The following is a 19,208-nucleotide window of genomic DNA, read 5'->3' as shown; positions in this document are numbered from 1 at the left end:
GGGTGGCCTCGTCCGAAGCCTATGGAGGCCAGGGCCTAAAGCGCGCCCCTGAGCGGTGACCCCGGGGGAGTACCTAGTTGATGTGCATCAGCAGGGCTCCCCCTGCTGGTGTTAACTCTTCCCGGTCTTCAAGCAAGCAGGCTGAAGCCGGATAGTCGGATAGGACTAATGCCTAAGCCAATACTGCTCTTTACCTGTAACCAATAAAGTTGTGGCCAATTTTAGCCCATTAACCTAAAATAATGGTGTCACGTGTCTTTATTTCTACTGGTGGGAGGCGGGAACTCGCCACACAACTTTATACATAATAACTTTAACTTTACACTGCACATTTTACACTGTACAGACTTTTGTTTCCCACCTCTCTCAAAGAATATTATATTGCGGAGTTGTAAAAGGGCAGACAAAATGATCAAAGGGTTGGAGCAATTTCTGTATGGGGAAAAGTTACAAAAGTTTCAACCTTTTTAGTTTAGGAAAGGGGTAAATAATTGGGGGAGGGGGTATGATAAAATGATGGATGTGGAGAAAATGGAAAGACTATTAACTGTAGCCGGAATTGTATTTCTGTGAAGATTGCTGAGTGTCTAAGCAGGCAGCAGGAGCACATTGGTGCAAGGGCAGAGAGGAGGAAATGTGCAAAGTCTCACAAAGCAGAAAGATCGGCTCTGTGTTGATCAAACTAATGCTATTGTGATTGCTGAAGATGTAAGGTTTTCAGTCCTTCAGTCACACAGCAAACAATTACAGAGACATCACAAAGGAAGGCTTCAGTTGCTTGGGAAACCGTGTGATACAAAGCTTGACCGTGGTCACTCACTTCCTGTGTAGGACAGATGGCTACAGCAAGGCAGGTTAACCAAATAACAATGATAAGAAAGGATCTGTAAGATACGAATGTGCACCTTTTAGTAATGCCAGAAGAGTGTTGTTGATGGATTTCAACCCAGGATCAGTTTTGTATGATATTTTAAAAGTAAAGATGGAGAAAGGTGGGTGGGATTTCCATTATTTTTTTTTAAATATAAATTTTATTTTATAACACCATACAAACAAAGAAGACAAACACAACGCATTCACACCAAAAAAAACTAAATAAAGAAAAAAAATATATAAAAAAATATATACATACTCCTGACATAAGACAACAACAAATTAACTACATTAACTACATAACACACAACACTGACTGACTTCCCTTCATCTCTGTTTCGGAATGTGTTATAAAATTTTTCTATCTGTAGTTTCTTTTCCTCAAAAAAAAATTCTTTACATCACAAGTGTTATATCGCACCTACTGTGTCTTTTAGTTTTTTTTTACCTCTGTTTCCATGTATGCCATGAATTTATTCCAATCTTTATTAAACTTTGTGTCTTTTTGATTTCTTATTTTCTGTGTCATTTTTGCCAATTCTAGATAGTTGAGTAGTTTTGACTGCCATTCATTTATGGTTGGGATTCTTGGTGTCTTCCAATTCTGCGCTATTAGAGTTCTGGCGGCCACTGTCGCGTACTGAAAGAGTGTTTGATCTTCCTTTTTGATTTCCTCTCCAATTATCCCCAGCAAAAAGGCTTCAGGTCTTTTTATAAAGGTATATTTAAAGATTTTTTTTAGTTCATTGTAAATAGATTCCCAAAATTTTCTAATAGGCTCGCACAACCACCACATATGATAAAAATCACCCTCCTTAATCTTGCACTTCCAGCATAATTTATCCCCAGTTTTATATATTTTTTCCAGTTTTACGGGCGTTACGTACCACCTGTACATCATTTTGTACATATTTTCCCTGAGTGTTGTGCATGCCGAGAATCTCATACCTTTATTCCATAGTGCCTGCCATTTATCAAACTCTATGTTATACCCAAAGTCCATTGCCCATCTCACCATTACCTCCTTTACTTCTTCATCTTTGGTGTCCCATTCGAGCAACAGGCTATACATTTTCGATAGGAGTTTTGTTTTACTTTCTAATATTTCAATCTGGAATCTAGATTTTTTCTCACTTATCCCATTTTTTTTATCCTCGGTCCAGATAGAGTTGATTTGATGAAATTGGATCCAACCTGTCAATTTGTTCTTTATTTCTTCATATGGCCTAATCCTCCAACCGGTCTCTGTTTTTACTAATAAATCTTCGTAGGTCCATCTTTCTCCTTCGATATTTGTTTTTTTTATTGTCAGGATATCGATTGGCGAAAGCCACCAAGGGGTATTCTGTTCCAATAATTTTTTATTTCTTTCCCACACCTCCAGTAATGGCCCTCTGAAGATATGGTTAGAAAATCCTTTATGGATCTTTCCCTTATTACGCCATAGGTAAACGTGCCAACCGAATCTTAAATCAAATCCTTCTAAATCTAGCAAATCTTTATTTTTTATAATAATCCAATCCTTGACCCAACAGAGGCATGAGGCTTCATAATATAACTTTAAATTTGGGACTGCGAATCCTCCTCTATCTCTTTGGTCTGTGAGTAATTTGAATCTAATTCTCGGCCTTTTTCCTTGCCAGATGAATTTCGAAAGTATTTTCTGCCAGCCCTTGAATATTGATGTTCCCCTGATTATTGGTATATTCTGGAATAAGAATAGCAGTTTCGGTAATAGACTCATTTTTATTGCCGCCATTCTCCCCGACCATGATAGCTTTATTCTATTCCAGGTATCTAAGTCCTTCCTTATTTCTTTCCATGCGGTTGTATAATTATCTTCCATCAAATTAATGTTCTTTGTCGTTAACCAGATTCCAAGGTATTTTACTTTTTTGGTTACTTTAATTCCAGTCTGAGATTCAAGGTGGTTTTTTACCTTCTCTTCTACATTTTTAATCAACATTTTAGTCTTTGTTCTGTTTAATTTAAAACCGGATAGTTTTCCGAATTCTTCTAATAGATCTAACACCTTACTGACACTCTCTTCTGGATCCTCCAAAGACAACATAAGGTCGTCAGCATAAGCTTTCAATTTGTATTCTTTCACTCCTATTTTTATTCCGCGTATCTCTGAAGTTTTTCTTATCTTATTTGTAATTATCTCTAACATCATAATAAACAGAAGAGGTGACAGAGGGCACCCCTGCCTAGTACCCTTCGAGATTTCAAAGGGTTCTGTTAAGTTATTATTAATAATTAATTTAGCACTTTGTTGTGAGTAGATTGCTTTTATTCCTTCCAGGAATGTGCCCTCTATCCCTGTCATTTCCAAACATTTTATAAGAAAACGCCAGGATACGTTATCGAATGCCTTTTCTGCATCAATAAACAGTAAAGCTGCAGGGATTTCGTTTTTACATTCTAAGTACTCAATGATATTTATTGTATGTCTTATGTTGTCTTTTATTTGCCTATTGGGTAAAAAACCAGCCTGGTCGGTATGGATAAGATTAAGATAAGAAAGGTGGGTGGGATTTCCAATGAAAATGCACTGGGTCACAGCCAGAACGTTTTCTTATTGGAGATCCATAACCTAGAAATGAATTACAGGCTAAAATTAAAGAAGACAGGAGTGGGTCAGAGATGGCTGAGCAAGTTCTGTGAAGTAGAACTTGCCAGGAACTGCAGTTTTACTTAAGTGGGGATCTGCAAGGTGACAGTCCTGATTAGACAAATTGCTGCTACTGGCAATAACAATTTAGTGTTGTGCATCATTATTCTTGTGCTTTTTTTTACAGGTTTCATGTCTTTTTATTCTATCTGATTTTGTTGAAAACTGTTCTGTGGCTTGTGCTAAGGGTGGCATACAAGTCACCTAAACAAATAAACATTGGGATCTGACTGGGAGATAAAGCACTCTTGCCTGATTTTCACAAAGTAATCTCTAAAGAGCAGACACAGCGCTTTATCTACAGATCTCTGCCCTGAGATTGTAATATAAAATCCTTGCCACTGTTCAGAGACCCTCTCTAAAGAGCTGCCAGGGGTTTTCTCTCTGGTATGAAGCACTGTGGCACCGAAACTGGAGACAAGTTCTCTGCTTTCTATTTCAGAGTAGAAGGCAGCATTTCTCGCCTCCACAGTACTGGAGCGATGGGTGGGAATGCTGACTTTTCTTAAAATTTTGTTAACATTTTGGTCTTCCTGATTTCTGACTCTTCTGGTCGTTTTAGCCATTTCAGCATAGTCCATTAACTTCACCTGCCATTCTTCTCTGGTAGGAACGTTGTCTTCTTTAACAATGGGGGGAAATTTATAACTTAACTTAAAGACCATTGTAAACAGTTGAAATCACTAGTAGGATTGGAATAACATTTGTAATTTAAGGGTGAATTTTGGACATAATGGGGATGTAAAAGATTTGGATCATCATAAAAGATGCAGGAGGAAATGATTAACCATAGGACCCACAAAGGGGAGGAGGGAAGTCCAAGAGATTCATTGGAGTTTTGTTTTTATGATTTATGATTGATATATTTCTGTAAGATTTAAATTTGAAAAACCAAATAAATTTAAATAGGGAATGGTGCCTTTTGTCCTTAAAGAGCAGCCCGGGGGCTTTTAGATTGATATTCGCACTAAACCCCACAGAAATATTATTATTGTTTAATAATAATTTATTTATACCCCACCCATCTGGCTGAGTTTCCTCTGGGCGGCTCCCAATCGAGTGTTAAAAACAATACAGCATTAAATATTAAAAACTTCCCTAAACAGGGCTGCCTTCAGATGTCTTTTAAAGAGAAGATAGCTGCTTATTTCCTTGACATCTGATGGGAGGGAGTTCCATAAGGTGGGCGCCACTACTGAGTAGGCCCTCTGCCTGCTTTCCTGTAACCTCACTTCTCACAATGAGGGAACACCAGAAGGCCCTCGGCACTGGACCTCGGTGTGTGGGCTGAACGATGGGGGTGGAGACGCTCCTTCAGGTATACAGCTTTCTGCCTGCTCTTTTAGCATGAAGGATAGCATTTCCATCAACCCTCACTCCCTGCCGTGGTTCTTTGGAGTGTGGTGGTAAGGTTGATTTGGAGCACAGTGGCAGGGGTGATTGATTTGTGTCTCTGAAACAGTCTCAATTTCACAGCCACCCTGCCCTGTCACCATCCCAGTTTGTGGCAGCAATGCTGTTGCAGAAAGCCAAGTATGTGTCAGAAATTGGACTCAAGATGGCGAGATGGAGGAGGAATGGAGGAGACCACCCCCCTTTCACCTGATGCTTCAGGAGAAAAGGGAGGCAGCCTTGATTACAGCAGGGGTTTGAGGAAAGTCACAGCTCAGACAGACTAACAGAATTGCTGCGAAGTGTTAGAAGTGGGGTGGGACTGCAGCAGGGCAGCCAGATGACACGCTGTCAGTGGAGAGTATTTCTGACCCCCCTTCTCCCAGAACTCGGTGTTTGTTAAGAGTGCAGGAAAAAAGGACTCAGAGACATTTGACCACGAGTGGCCACCATAAAGGTGGATGCTGTTGCTAGGGAGCCAGTGTGGTGTAGCAGTTAAGAGCAGTAGTCTGGTGAACCGGGTTCGCTTCCCTGCTCCTCCACATGCAGCTGCTGGGTGACCTTGGGCTAGTCACACTTCTTTGAAGTCTCTCAGCCCCACTCACCTCACAGAGTGTTTGTTGTGGGGGAGGAAGGGAAAGGAGAATGTTAGCCGCTTTGAGACTCTGTAGGGTAGTGATAAAGCGGGTTATCAAATCCAAACCCTTTTCTCCTCTTCTTCTAGGAAGGTGGGAGGAGGAGCCCAGTTTGGAGCAACGCCATTGTTAAGGCTTGCTGCGTTCTTTTGTCTCTCGCTATTATGAGAGAATAAACTCATTAAAAAGGACTTGACCTTATTTTCTCTGCTCTCGCTGCAACCGGGGGAGGAATAGCTTTCCCGAAGCTTTGACAGTATGTGAACAGAGGTGTCAATTATTCCTCTGGGGGAGTGTGCCTACAACAGGGCTGGGCGATACCTGGTTTCCAACATGGCGATATATCACCAGCTAAACATTGCAATATACTGATATATCACAATGTCTGAAATAAAGATGGTGCTATGTAGAGGCATTGGCTGGTCCACATCATGATTTTTGCACAGCACACAAACACACACATCATGATTCACAATATATTGCCAAGTTAAAAATTGTGAAACTGATATCATCATTTCAAACCAGTTTTGGGGGATAATCAATATACTACCCAGCCCTAACCTACATGTGAGTATATGAGCGCGGGAAAGAGCACTGCATGCCTGCATGTGGGGTGATGGAACATGCATATTGTCAGTTTGGATTTCTTAGTGCAGAAAGTATTGATCTGATGTGCAGAGATCTTTCCTATTCTAATTAATTCAATTAATTCAAGAGGGTTCTGTAAGCTTCCTTGTGTGAAAGAAACAGAAGGTTCATGATGTTTGGGTTATACTTTCAGAGAAACTGAGTACAGCTGGTTTGAACTGGTTCTGTTATCTCTTCTGTCAAGGTCATGTTGACTATAAAAATAGGCCAGAAGGAGCCTGGCTTTCCCCCTTTCACTTTCTATCTCTCTTCCTTCTGGTCTGGTGTTCTGTACATAGTACGCTTAGTGTTAAGGTTTAGACTTATTTTAAGTGTAAGTGAAGTCTGCTGCAACTGGATTTCTTATGGACAGTGCCAATCCTGAATGTATTGGCTTTGTGACCATGATGCTCATTTGCCTTCATTAGCAGTAAAGCTCTGCTGAATGAAATGCAATTGCTGCTGGTCTATTTTTCGGGAATCCTGCAACGTGTTTAAGTTTTTACTCTGCTAACTATATGTTGGAGTTCTGTTCTGGATCAATATTGAGTAGAATTTCCCCAGTGATACTGCTGCCAGCAGACCAGTCTGGGATGCATGTGTACATTAGCCATGCCCCCTGCTGGCACCTGGCTCTGAGGTGCAGGTGACTGTCAATGCTGCCCTTAGCCCCAAAATGGGTTTCCTACGTCTGCAACAGAAGGCAAAGCTGACTAGATCAATACGTTTCTGTTACGTACTGAAGTTCTCACCCTGGGCCAGCAGGGGGATACTGTAGATAGTTATGCAAATGAAGGATCGAAAGTGACATTCAGTGATTGGATAGTTTGTATGCAAATGAAGGATCGAAAGTGACATTCAGTGATTGGATAGTTTTAGAAAGTTGCTACAGTTACGTTGTTCTGGAGCTCTATATAAGCAGGCTGACTAAGCTCCTCAGTTCAGTTCTGTTCTGGCCTCTGAATAAACAAGAGCTGTTTGAAAAATTGCTGTGTCATCTGATATGTTCGCCCACAACTTAACAGTTTCCTCTTTGGAGCAACTTTACAGAATTATACCCTAGGCAGCCTGTGAACATAAGAATAATTTGATTCATGCTACCGGAGACACCATGGGTATTTTTCAAAATTTTATTAGAGAACCTGAAAGTTATTATCTCGGGACAGTTACATCATTATGGCATTTTTAAAGGAATACGTAGAATCGGTTTGTACAAGCATATACAACAACATGATTGGTATTCAGCGTTACTGAAATCAGTTGTCTGATTTGTTCTAAACTACCAGCTTCCCACAGTCTCTTATGTTGACAGTTCCAAGCAGAAGGCTGGCGTGCATTGTTCTGCGTTGTAACTACAGCGGGCTTTGAGAACATGCGCGTTAATACTGTAGCAAATTGTTTGGAGATATATATATATATAACAGACATAAAAAGGGTTATTCCTGATATGAAAGTCTGAAAATCTGCATAAATATATTGTGTAAAATTAAATTAATATACTTTCTTTTTTCAACTAGAACTTGAAGTATTAAGAATGCCCACATAATTCATATACACATATATTTATATATATATATACCCCTATGTTTCGTTAGTTATTCAAATATTCTGTCTCATAATCATACACAGACTCTATTTGTTTACCAGTAAGAGAATAACTGGGCGGTCATACAATAGTCACTGAAAAAATTGGTGTCTGGACCACATGCACACAGGTTTTTGTTTACTACTGCCGACAATGTCGAAACAGGAACGTGATCTTCTACAATAGTGTGATTGCATGTGTATAAATACTCTACATTTTCACAGTTACAAATTCTCTCTACCCCTCCAAAACAGCTATTTAACAAAACTTAAGATACAATGAGCTGTAGTATTGGGGGCCTGGTAACAAATGGATCAATATGCAACTGTTAAGTAGGATGTAAACGTTTGTTAAAGTGCCTACGAATACAGTTCCTTTACTTTTTGTCATAATAAGTAGATTTGGCACAAAGACTGGTTTCTTTTTGCCACTTGGCAATCCTTTCAGCAGCGTTGTACAAAACAGTAGCTTCAACCAGACAAGACCAACCTGATACAGCAGTTCTTGATGACGTAATTCTGAATACAGGAAAAAGAACCGGGACAGATTTTATACTGCATGTTTACCTTCTCTACTAACTTTAGAGAGGGTGGTTTCTTAATACATTATTTTAATTTGCACCATCATTAAATCTGGTAGTTCTAGTTTGTCCTTACAGTAAAAAGAAAAACTCCAGAGACAGTTTTCTTTAAGCTATGGTGTCAAATTTATTGCAATTTACTCGGGGGGGGGGGACCCAGTGCCCCTTTTCAAAGGCTCTTGGGTCAGGATGCTGTGAGGTCCTGGGAACTCCTGGTTTTCTCAAAAGCAAAAGAAGCCCAGGCAAAATGTGATATAAAATATCAATATAAGTTAATAATAGACAAGTGCAAATTATTATAAAATAGTAATTAATGTTTTGCTGTATTAGACTGGTCTGATCCTGTAGCTCTGACTGACACACACACACACACACACACACACACACACACACCCTTGTTCAAAGGGGAGCATTTTTCTTATGAACTGGACAGAATTTAAAAATCTTCTCTTTTTTTAGAAGCATCGTCGATTGCTAAAAATAAAATACAGTACTCCAAATGTTACAAAAATTCTAAGTTCTTCATCAGTGATTCCCAGCTACGCTTGCTTGACACTAAGTAGAAGAGACACTGCCTTCCAATGTTTAGTGAGTTGGCTTTGCAAATACAAAAACATACGGGGTTTTCAGACTTCAGTTTGTGTGTTGGAGCATTATACCACTGTTGCTGGCCTGCGGTCCATCTCTGCTTCTAGCTTCACCATCTGCTGCATCTCCTTCGCCTGCAAACCAGGACAATTGTGCAGTTATAACAGGACAGAACACAGTGGTGGGGCGGAGGGGGAGAAGAGACTGTGCATCTGAGTACCACTTTCAGACTGTGATTCCAGGCTGATTTGGGTGTTATTGCAATAGGGATAAATGTACAGAGCTAACCTTCAACTCAAGGTAAATCATAGATTTGTAGCTCCTCTTTGTAATGCAACTTATGTGTTTGTGAGTGTGCCTCAGAGTTGCTATGCATGCGAGGAATAACTGAATAAACGAGGGCTGTTTTCTATTTGCAGGCACACCAAATAAACACAATTCTCCACTAACCAAATTCAAATATAAAAGTGAGGGACGGATGCTATTGCTATGCTTCTCTATGGAAACCACTGGATTTTTTAGAAACCTAAAAATCTGAGCAACACAAGCATGAAAGGGCATTATAGCTCCCTCCTCCTTCCTTTCAAGTATTTGAAGTCAGACATTAATGGGCAAAAATCATAAGTGAAAATGTGGAAACATAATGTATGGCTCAGCAAGTACAACCTCTTTTGAAATGCTGACCTATATATGTATATTTCAACATCTGGAACGTTCCAGATGAAATTCAGTTACCCGTCGCCTTCCTCAAACTGTCTTTAAATGACTAATCATGGCTTTAGGGATTGTTTGAAGATGGACTATATTCTCATAAGTTATCTTTTGCAACACTTTCAAATTAACAATGGGGAAGCAAAATATTCAGGAGTCTAAAAGCAAAGCCTTAGTCATGATGGGAGACAAAATTTGGGAAAACCTAATTCAGTCATTTTATGTTGAGAAAAGGGACGCAAAACAGACCTTTAGATATATTACTGACTAAATAAGAATCATGTTTGCCACACTGAAAAACTTAACAGCAAAAGATTATAGATGCAAATGAAGATGAATTCTTATCAAACAAAATTCCAATGAATGTGATCTCATTTCTGCCTACTTTTTTCAGGAATGTGTAGTAGAGTTGTAATTATTATGCACTTGGCACTGCATGAATTTAGAGGAAAAAAGGGTTTAAAATGTGGCATCTTGCATCATTCATGAACATGACTTTAATAGGAAAGGTGACTATCTAATTTCATCCACAAAATTCACGATAATTCAGTTTACAAAATTCATGATAATCAATGCAAGAACACCTTATGGACAAATTCAGGAAGCAAAGGTGGACTGATCAAAGTTTTTCAAGTCCAACATTTTGTCAAATGAAGTTATACTTTTATAGAGGAAACCTACTTGTTGATTCATTTTGAATGACTTATCACATACAAAAGGCATGGTCTCACTATTATATTAATTATAGTTTGACCTGCAGTGCTTCTGAAACAATGAAAACACTGGGTTGTTCTGAAACATTGTCTTTGTTATGCAAATGACACATCTCAGCGATTGCATCTATAAATGGTACCCAAATTTGTATTATCTGGTACAGCTCACAATGATTGCGAATTTATCCAATGCTTGTAAACTTGTCAAACTCACAATGCTTGGCTAGATTATGAGCTGAACACCATTCAGCCTATAATTTCTTCTCCAGTTCTGGGTATTAAACAAGATTCTGCGCATGTATGGTCAACACTCACCAGACTCTTGGTTCTTGTTGGGTGTTGAGAAACTATGGGAACTTTTTTTTTAAATAGCATGTTTTCCAAAACAATACCATGCCATAAAGGTAAAGGGACCCCTGACCATTAGGTCCAGTCATGGCCGACTCTGGGGTTGCGGCGCTCATCTTGCTTTATTGGCTGAGGGAGCCGGCGTACAGCTTCCGGGTCATGTGGCCAGCATGACTAAGCCGCTTCTGGCGAACCAGAGCAGCACGTGGAAATGCAGTTTACCTTCCCGCTGGAGCGGTACCTATTTATCTACTTGCACTTTGATGTGCTTTCGAACTGCTAGGTTGGCAGGAACAGGGACCAAGCTACGGAAGCTCACCCCGTTGCAGGGATTCAAACTTTTTTTAAAAATAGCATATGTTTTCCAAAACAATACCATGCCATATGAACTACAAATTGGGGAATGGCCTAGCTAAATTCAATCTGTGTCGATTGAAATGGCAATCATGCATGAGGTACCAACAGAACTACAGTTTCCAGGGGCAATACATATGTGCACAGCACATCGGTGCACATGTGCCAACATTATGAGCTAAGAAAGAACTCTTGGGAAATGGACAAGCTTTCCAAGCTTATTCCAAATCAAGCCAAAGGTAGCTCATCCATCACTAATTAGATCTACACACACACAAAAAATAGTCTCAGTGAAAAATGATTTATTTTAGAAGGAAAGCACACTGAATGTAGTAGCTAGCTCAGTACCGATCAATCCTACCTTGAGTTTGAGAGACTGCATGGCAGGATTTCAAAAGCTGTTTGCACAAAAAATAATAATGTCAAAATAGAGAAATACAACAAGGCAAATAAAAGGAATGGCAGCTGAGATGAGAACGACAAACAAATGCAAGGAAAATAAATGCAAATATATATATATAAAACATTTTCTGTTTGTTTCTGCTTTCATCTTCACGTCTCCATTTTCCTCTGGTAACGAAGGTTTCACAAAATGCTCGTTACCACATCTAGTCAGAAGTAAGTCCCACTTAGCTCAGTAGACTGAGTCCCAGGTATGCAGGTAACAAGACTACAACCTAAGTGACTTCTAGATGTATTTTAATGTATTTTTATTCTCCTGTTGGAAGCTGCCCAGAGTGGTTGGGGAAACCCAACCAGATGGGTGGGGTATAAGTAATAAATTATTATTATTATTATTATTATTATTATTATTATTACAGGGGAGCCCAACTTTTCAAACCAAGTGGGCTGCAAGAATACTTTGACACAGAACCTGTCATGCCGGTGGTGGGGTCCTAGAGCCCTCCCACCTCCTTCCCAAAGCTGGGAAAAGGACTCTGTCAAAGCTCTCCCACCTCCTTCCCAAAGCCCAGCACCATGCTTACCCAGCTTTGGGAAGGCAGCATGAGGGTTGGGGTCAAATTTTGCTGAGGGCCACCAAAATTCCTCTAGGGCCACGCATTGGACCACTCTGTTCTAGAGGATATCTGGGTTTAAGTTTCATTAGGCCTCTGAGGCTGGGAATGCCAAAGGAGAGAGGAGCTGGTAGGGTCACTGTGTACACCAGGCTTCCTCAACCTCGGCCCTCCAGATGTTTTGAAACAATTCCCATCATCCCTGACCACTGGTCCTGCTAGCTAGGGATCATGGGAGTTGAGAATACTTATTGCAAAATATTGGAAGACACAAGATTTACCCACTCTGGAAGAATGGCAGATGAAGGTGATGGACTACATTGAATTGGCGGAAATGACTGGCAGAATCCGAGACCAGGGAGAAGAGTCGGTGGAAGAAGATTGGAAGAAATTTAAAGACTATTTACAGAAATACTGCAAAATTAATGAATGTTAGAATGATGTCAGAATGAAGTTAAGTGGTTTTAGCAGCAATGTTATGAAGGTGTATGTAAAAATGGTTTGTTAATAGGTGAGAATCCAAAGCTATAATATATTAAGTTAAAGGATTAAGACAAAAACAAAGAGGGAAAGGAATTGCTGAATTAACCAATTGAACTGGAATACAAAAAAGGGAGGTGAGAGGAGGTCAGGGAAACAAGGAAATGAAATGTAAGGTTCGGAAAGATTGATTTGTTTTTAAGTGTTTTTTTTAATCTTTTTTCTGTATTTTGTATTTTGTATTTTTTTTCCTTTTGTTTCTTTTCTTTTTATCTATGTAATCTTCTGTTTTTGAAACCTTAATAAATATTATTTCAACAGGGATCATGGGAGTTGTAGGCCAAAAACATCTGGAGAGCCGAGGTTGAGGAAGCCTGGTATACACCCAGTCTCAACTTGGTGCACGAAGGAACACCCAGAAGAGGGTGCGCTCCTTTTGCAGGGACTACAGGACTTTGAAAGGCTTACCAACACCACCCCAAAAAAGGGAGAAGCACCTATGGAAAGACACAGGTTTCTGGCTTTGCTCTTGCAAGTTTTGTGCTTATTGAAAGTGAAATAATACCTAGTGGAATGAGAGAAAATAAACTGGAAAACGAAACCATTTCAAAACAGCATTTTGAAAGTGTCAATCCTAAATCTTCCAGCACCAAGACTATTAAAATAAATATGATCTTGCATTAACAGGTGAGATTGAAGGTGACAGTGTATGACACATTAAAAACAATAGGGCTGGCACCCAATTCAAGAAATCTTAATCAGGTGTTTTAGTTATATTCTCTGCATTGATCTGACTAAATTCATATCCACTTGCAAATGGAAAAAAAGAAGTACTGTCGTACCTTGGAAGTCAAACGCAATCCATTCTGAAAGTCCCTTTTGACTTCCAAAATGTTCGAAAACCAAAGCACGGCTTCCGATTGGCTGCAGGAAGCTCCTGCAGCCAACTGGAAACTGCAGAAGCCCCATCAGAGGTTCGGCTTCCAAAATAGTTCGTAAACCAGAACACTCACTTCTGGGTTTGCAGCATTTGGGAGCCAAAACATTCGAGAACTGAGCTGTTTGAAAACCAAGGTATAGCTGTACCTTTATTTTTTGTTGAGGCACTAGGGTATTATAAAAGGCAGTCCCTGCTATGTGAAGAGAAGGGGGAATATGCCTTTTAAGTTGGAGCCTGCCACCATTCATTTTTCTGAGTACAGTGGTACCTCGTGTTGCGTAACCTCCAGGTTACGGAATCTTCAGGTTATGGCTGCAATAAAAACGAAAGTATACACTTCCGTGTTTTTGCCATGTGCGCATGCGCAGAAGCGCTCAATCGCGCTGCATGCGTGCGCAGAAGGACACCTCCGGTTACGAAGTTTTTGACATACGTCCGGGCCTCCAGAACGGATCCCGTTCGTAACCGAAGGTACCACTGTACTTCAACTAAAAATAATATACACAAAATACACAGACACATGCATATCAAATAAAGTATTTTAAAATATATATATTCTGGGGCACAACTTCGTCAATCATGTATTTTTGATCAATTACTCCAATAACCAATTCCTTAACTGAACGCTTCATACCCCCCCCCACTTGCCTTTCATAGGCCATTTCACAATTACCTGCTCATTTTGTTTCTCCAGAATTTCTAGATGCTCAAGTTGAACTTTCTTCAGCTGGTCCATTTCCTTTGATTGCTTCATTGCCAGCTGTAAACAAAAACAGGCAAATGCAAAAACGAAACATAAAAATTTTCTAAGTGGCTGCTTGGGGCTATTAAAAGTAGTAGCCACTCTTCTAAAACTTTGTGGAGGGATAGATTCTTACTGCTATGGTGTACATAATGAAAGAACTGGGTGTCTTTGTGCCAAAAGCAAAGGCTGGTTCTTTGGCACTTCTGATTTATCATTTGCCACCACTCCCCTTTTTATGATTTTCCCTATCAAGAGCGAATTGAAGAGGTGTGAAGTTCAGACGTTGTACAGAGGGTATGGTGTTTGGTTATTACTACTACTATTACTATTATTGAAAAACAGTACAAGAACAACCAAGTATACATTTAAGAACACAAACTGAACACCTAAAGCAGAGACCAACTAGTGAGAAAAGCTTGCCAGAAGAGACTATCAGAACACTGCGGCAGGAGTACAAGCCTTCTTCCCTCCCCATAGCAAACCAAGTGAGAACTGTGAGATGTCTTTGCTCACAGCGATGTCAAGCAAGGTCAACTCTGATAGGCTATAAGGAAAAGCAAGATGTCAGGGAAAGTAAGACCCTGCTTCCCCATCCCCTTTTAAGGAGAAGCAGAGATGGGGAACACTGGATACAAACTGCAACACAAACATGTATGAAGAAGATACCACTTAAAATGGGAAGGGTTTTTTTTGACTGTGGGTGACAGTTTGGTATAACGCTACCCTTCCAATTAATTACTCAGGTGGCAAATTGAAACAGCAGTGTACTTAGACTTACTGTGAAGTTTCAAATAGGCAAACCGGTGAGTTTTTGAGAAGTGTGCGGATATCTATTAAAAGGAGAGACTCTTTGAAGAGTATGATGCAGATGTTTTTGGATATGTGAACTAATTAGCTACTTACTCGCTTTCTCTCCTCCAGAAACTTCTTTGTGTTGCTGCTGTTCAGTTCCCTGACACGCCTATAAAAGACATTTCTAACATTGTAGAATCTGTTTGTTTTTAACAAATAAACGTCAGTGAGAAGAGGGTGCACAAATTAATGATGGTGCAAGCAGCTCAAGTTCAATTTCTGTTAATCACAGGGATTTGGAGCTTCCAAGTTGAAGTTCCCAAGCATCGACGGAAGGATCTCAGTTGCCATGAGAATGATGGGACAACTTGTGGTTTTAGGAGGGTGACCGGATGCAAAATAGGACAGGGCTCCTGAACCTTTCTCAGCTGTGTAGAAGGGAGTTTAAAAGCTGTAGCTTGTAAGTCCTACACAATATAAAAAGATACAGGACCCTTGACATACTTTTTCACCTCGTCCCCCTAGGTTAGTTTTTAGCAGAAAGGCATCTTATTTTCCCAACATTCAAAATAGAGGAGTTAGCAGTTAAGAGAATGAGAGTAGAATTCCTTTAGAGATATACATGAAGCCCCATAAAATGGAGAATTCCAACCCATTAACTCCTTCACTAGCAGCAACACATTTGGCCCAGGAAATTGTTGTCTTGATATGGAGAAAGACATGTTTGAATGCTGCTCCAGTCACAGGGATAGTTAACACGGTGCCATCCAAAGGGTGTTGGACTACAACTCCTATCATCCCTGGGACGCGAGTGGCGCTGTGGTCTAAACCACTTGAGTCTCTTGAGCTTGCCGATCAGAAGGTCAGCATTTCAAATCCCCATGATGGGGTTAGCTCCCATCGCTCTGTCCCAGCTCCTGCCAACCTTGTAGTTCGAAAGCACGGCAGTGCAAGTAGATAAATAGGTACTGCTGTGGCAGGAAGGTAAACAGCGTTTCTGTGCGTTCTGGTTTCCGTCACAGTGCTCCATTGCGCCAGAAGTGGTGTAGTTCTGCTGGCCACATGAGCCAGAAAGCTGTCTGTGGAGAAACGTCAGTTCCCACAGCCTGAAGCGAGATGAGCACCACAACCCCATAGTCGCCTTTGACTGGACTTAACCGTCCAGGGGTCCTTTACCTTTTACCTATCGCCCCTAGACACTGGCCATGCTATCAGGGGCTGGTGGGAGTCCAACAGCCTTTGGAAGGCAAAACATTGGCTGTACCTGGGATAGAGTGTTGGGTTTAGATGTGGGGAAGTTTGCGCGATCAGTTTCGAAAGTTTACTGGGATGCTTTGAATACCATGTCTCAGCTCCAGGTTCACATATCTACCAAGTCATGGTCTTGGTAGCCTTGCCATCCTGGGCTCCTTTGGGAGGAAGGGTGGGAGATACACTGAATAAACAAATAAAACCAATTGCTATCTCTCCGCCTAGCTCACAGGCTTGTTGTGAAGAGAAAAGAAAATGGGAGAAATAACTGGATACACCATCTTGAAGCCCTTGAGGGAGACATGGGATAGAACACATAATTATTTAATAAATAAAAACTCTTTTGCAGGCTTTCTGGAGATAAGACATCACTCTTGGAAGATGAAAGGGATTTAATCGTAATACAATAAACAAAATGTTCTCCATATATGACTTTAAAGCCCTAGGAGGTACTCTCCTGAAGAATGGGGACAAGTGACTTGTTTCCTAGGGCAGACTCAACAAAAGGGTAAGGCAACCTGCTGCTTGCACATTCCTGTAGATGTACCATCAGGAATAACAGTAATAACAGAATATTGTAAGGAAAGGGGGATGGCTGTTTTCCACCATGGAATTATAAACAGAACATTTTTTTGCCCCCACAGAACAGCCCGTATTACATCAGTCGTGACACTTTTTCCTCGTCTCCTGTTATCGGGTATCCTCCATCAAACAATTTATTTGCCTCACTCACTTTGTTGTCAATTTGGTTTCCTGTGCGACTCCTGCTATTCTGAGGACACCAAGATCTGTGCTCAAATTGATTTATCTGCTTATGTGCACACAGGAAGCTAACGTTTCTGTACCTGCATTCCAAATAATAAGTTCTCAAAAAAGCTCAGCAAGTGAATCATGTAGAGACAACTTTCTCAAAATCACGAAGTTGAAAATGCAAGTTTTAACAGACTGGTCTGTGAGAATTTATCCTATATACAGCAATTGAACGCAGTACTTACCTCTCTCTTTCCGCTTTGTTTTTGATAGATTTATCTTGGCTTATGGCTTTACTATTTTCCATGGAAATTTTTGCTTGGTTGGCACGCATTTCTTTGCTTTCCCTAATAAAATGATAAAGGCGAAATCATTACAAAAAGCCTACAGTCTTATAACACTTTCCTGGGAATAAGCTCCACTAAGCTCAGGGGGAGGCCCCCTCTGTCTGAATGGGAGCACCAATATGCTCACCTGTCATGTGAAAGCTTCAGTTGCTGGGTCTGCTGCTCATGAGCATTAATTAACAGCTTCTTTAGTAACTCGCACTGCTGGCTCAGGTGAAAATCACGCATCTCTTGCTCTTCGGCACTGTGGGTGTTGATCATCTCGGACCACTCTTTTGTGTGCTGTGCCACAATTTCTTTTACCTTTTAGCAAAAGAGGACTGCGTCAGGCAGGCTGTCAAGAGGACTATTCTGCAGGTGGTTTTGGAAACCATTAGCATACATATGCATGCAGAAAAGGAATCACATAACAAATCAGATGTTGCCATGCAACTACTGTGTATTATCAAGACAAGAAGCACCCCCCCCAAAAAAAAATCCTCACACCTATTATATGATGCAGTGTGAATGTAGCCACAGATTACAGGTACAATAGGGACGTGGATGGTGCTGTGGTCTAAACCACTGAGCCTCTTAGGCTTGCTGACTGGAAGGTCGGCAGTTCGAATCCCCACGATGGGATGAGTTCCCGTTGCTCTGTCCCAGCTCCTGCCAACCTAGCAGTTTGAAAGCACACCAGTGCAAATAGATAAATAGGTACTTCTGTGGCAGGAAGGTAAACAGCATTTCTGTGTGCTCTGGTTTCTGTCACTGTGTTCTGTTGTGCCAGAAGCAGTTTAGTCATGCTGGCCACATGACCCAGAAAGCTGTCTGGGGACAAACACCGGCTCCCTCAGCCTGAAAGTGAGATGAGCACTGCAACCCCATAGTTGCCTTTGATTGGACTTAACCGTCCAGGGGTCCTTTACCTTTTTACCCTTTTAGGAGAGTCTAGCAAGGTATCTATATTTCTAAGGATGTAAATACTTTGTCATGCTTCTTTCCACAATGAGTTTATATAAAAAAATATTATTATCCAAAGGGGTTTCTCCCTCCCTCTCCGCAGCTTCTGCTCATGCAAAGCGGAGAAGTCAATTTCATCAATCCTCTCCTACCCAATGCCCTCCAAAAATCCACTACTGAAACTCAATGGATTCTCTAAAACAGTCTGGGATATGACATAAAAGGATGCAGTGGGTGGGTTCAGTAAAAGCCAGATGCCTCAAACACCAGGAGAGGAAGCATTTTCTTCTTGCACAAAGCCACCACCAGAACCCTGCATTTATAAGTACTTGACAATTTTAAAGCTACAGGTTTCTCATCAAGTCGGAAAGAACCTAACAGGGATCCCTGTGTTGCTTATGCCTCTAATACTCACAGGGATGAAAAACAAACACTAAAACCCTTGTTAACAGTGCCATGGGTCCCGAGTTACCCTACATTCAAAGAAAGGACTCAAATCCAATGGAGGCTTCCATTAGGGGAAAGAAGATGTTTACCAACTCCTTTTTCACCCAGCAGAACACAGTTTTCCCTCCTACGCTGCATAGGAGGGCATTCCACAACCCCGTCACAGATTTTCAGAAGCCACAGAGGGCTGCAAGGGGCAGGGAGGGAATAAGTGTGAACAATCTCCTCCTCTTTTCTGGAAGTATCCCCTTCAGCTGATGTCAAGTTGGGATCCAAGTCAATGTAAGGATGTTTTAAAGCAAGAACCCACCAAAATTCTACTCAGAGCACTTGCACAAACCTCTTTAGGAAGGGTCATCCTTAAGAGGTTTGCAGAGCCTCGATCAGTAGAAATGGGATACCTTAAAACTGGTAACTC

General features: G+C 40.8%; 1 protein-coding gene and 1 long non-coding RNA gene across 16 annotated transcripts in view; one reads left to right on the top strand and one right to left on the bottom strand.

Moving 5' to 3' along the window:
- Positions 1-815: 815 nt before the first annotated feature.
- On the top strand, positions 816-13,180 carry LOC308473775. The gene is made up of 2 exons (XR_013984307.1): positions 816-850; positions 12,898-13,180. It is a non-coding gene; the product is annotated as an uncharacterized lncRNA (long non-coding RNA).
- PLCB4 (phospholipase C beta 4) overlaps positions 7,318-19,208 on the bottom strand; it is a 235,918-nt gene continuing 224,027 nt past the window's right edge. For 13 of the 15 annotated variants that reach the window (XM_080998990.1, XM_080998984.1, XM_080998992.1 and 10 more), the window contains 6 exons: positions 17,529-17,704; positions 17,300-17,401; positions 15,165-15,222; positions 14,190-14,276; positions 11,442-11,478; positions 7,318-9,088 (listed from right to left, as the gene is read on the bottom strand). In XM_080998990.1, the coding sequence (XP_080855116.1) occupies positions 9,000-9,088; positions 11,442-11,478; positions 14,190-14,276; positions 15,165-15,222; positions 17,300-17,401; positions 17,529-17,704 (549 nt within the window). In that variant the 3' untranslated portion in view covers positions 7,318-8,999. The remainder of the gene's footprint in view (positions 9,089-11,441; positions 11,479-14,189; positions 14,277-15,164; positions 15,223-17,299; positions 17,402-17,528; positions 17,705-19,208) is intronic. The other 2 variants (XM_080998986.1, XM_080998985.1) reach the window with 1 other exon arrangement.

The sequence above is a fragment of the Podarcis pityusensis genome (genome assembly GCF_964106645.2).
Source record: "Podarcis pityusensis genome assembly, chromosome: 3".
Lineage (NCBI taxonomy): Eukaryota > Metazoa > Chordata > Lepidosauria > Squamata > Lacertidae > Podarcis > Podarcis pityusensis.
This window is presented reverse-complemented; position numbering and strand designations above follow the sequence as displayed.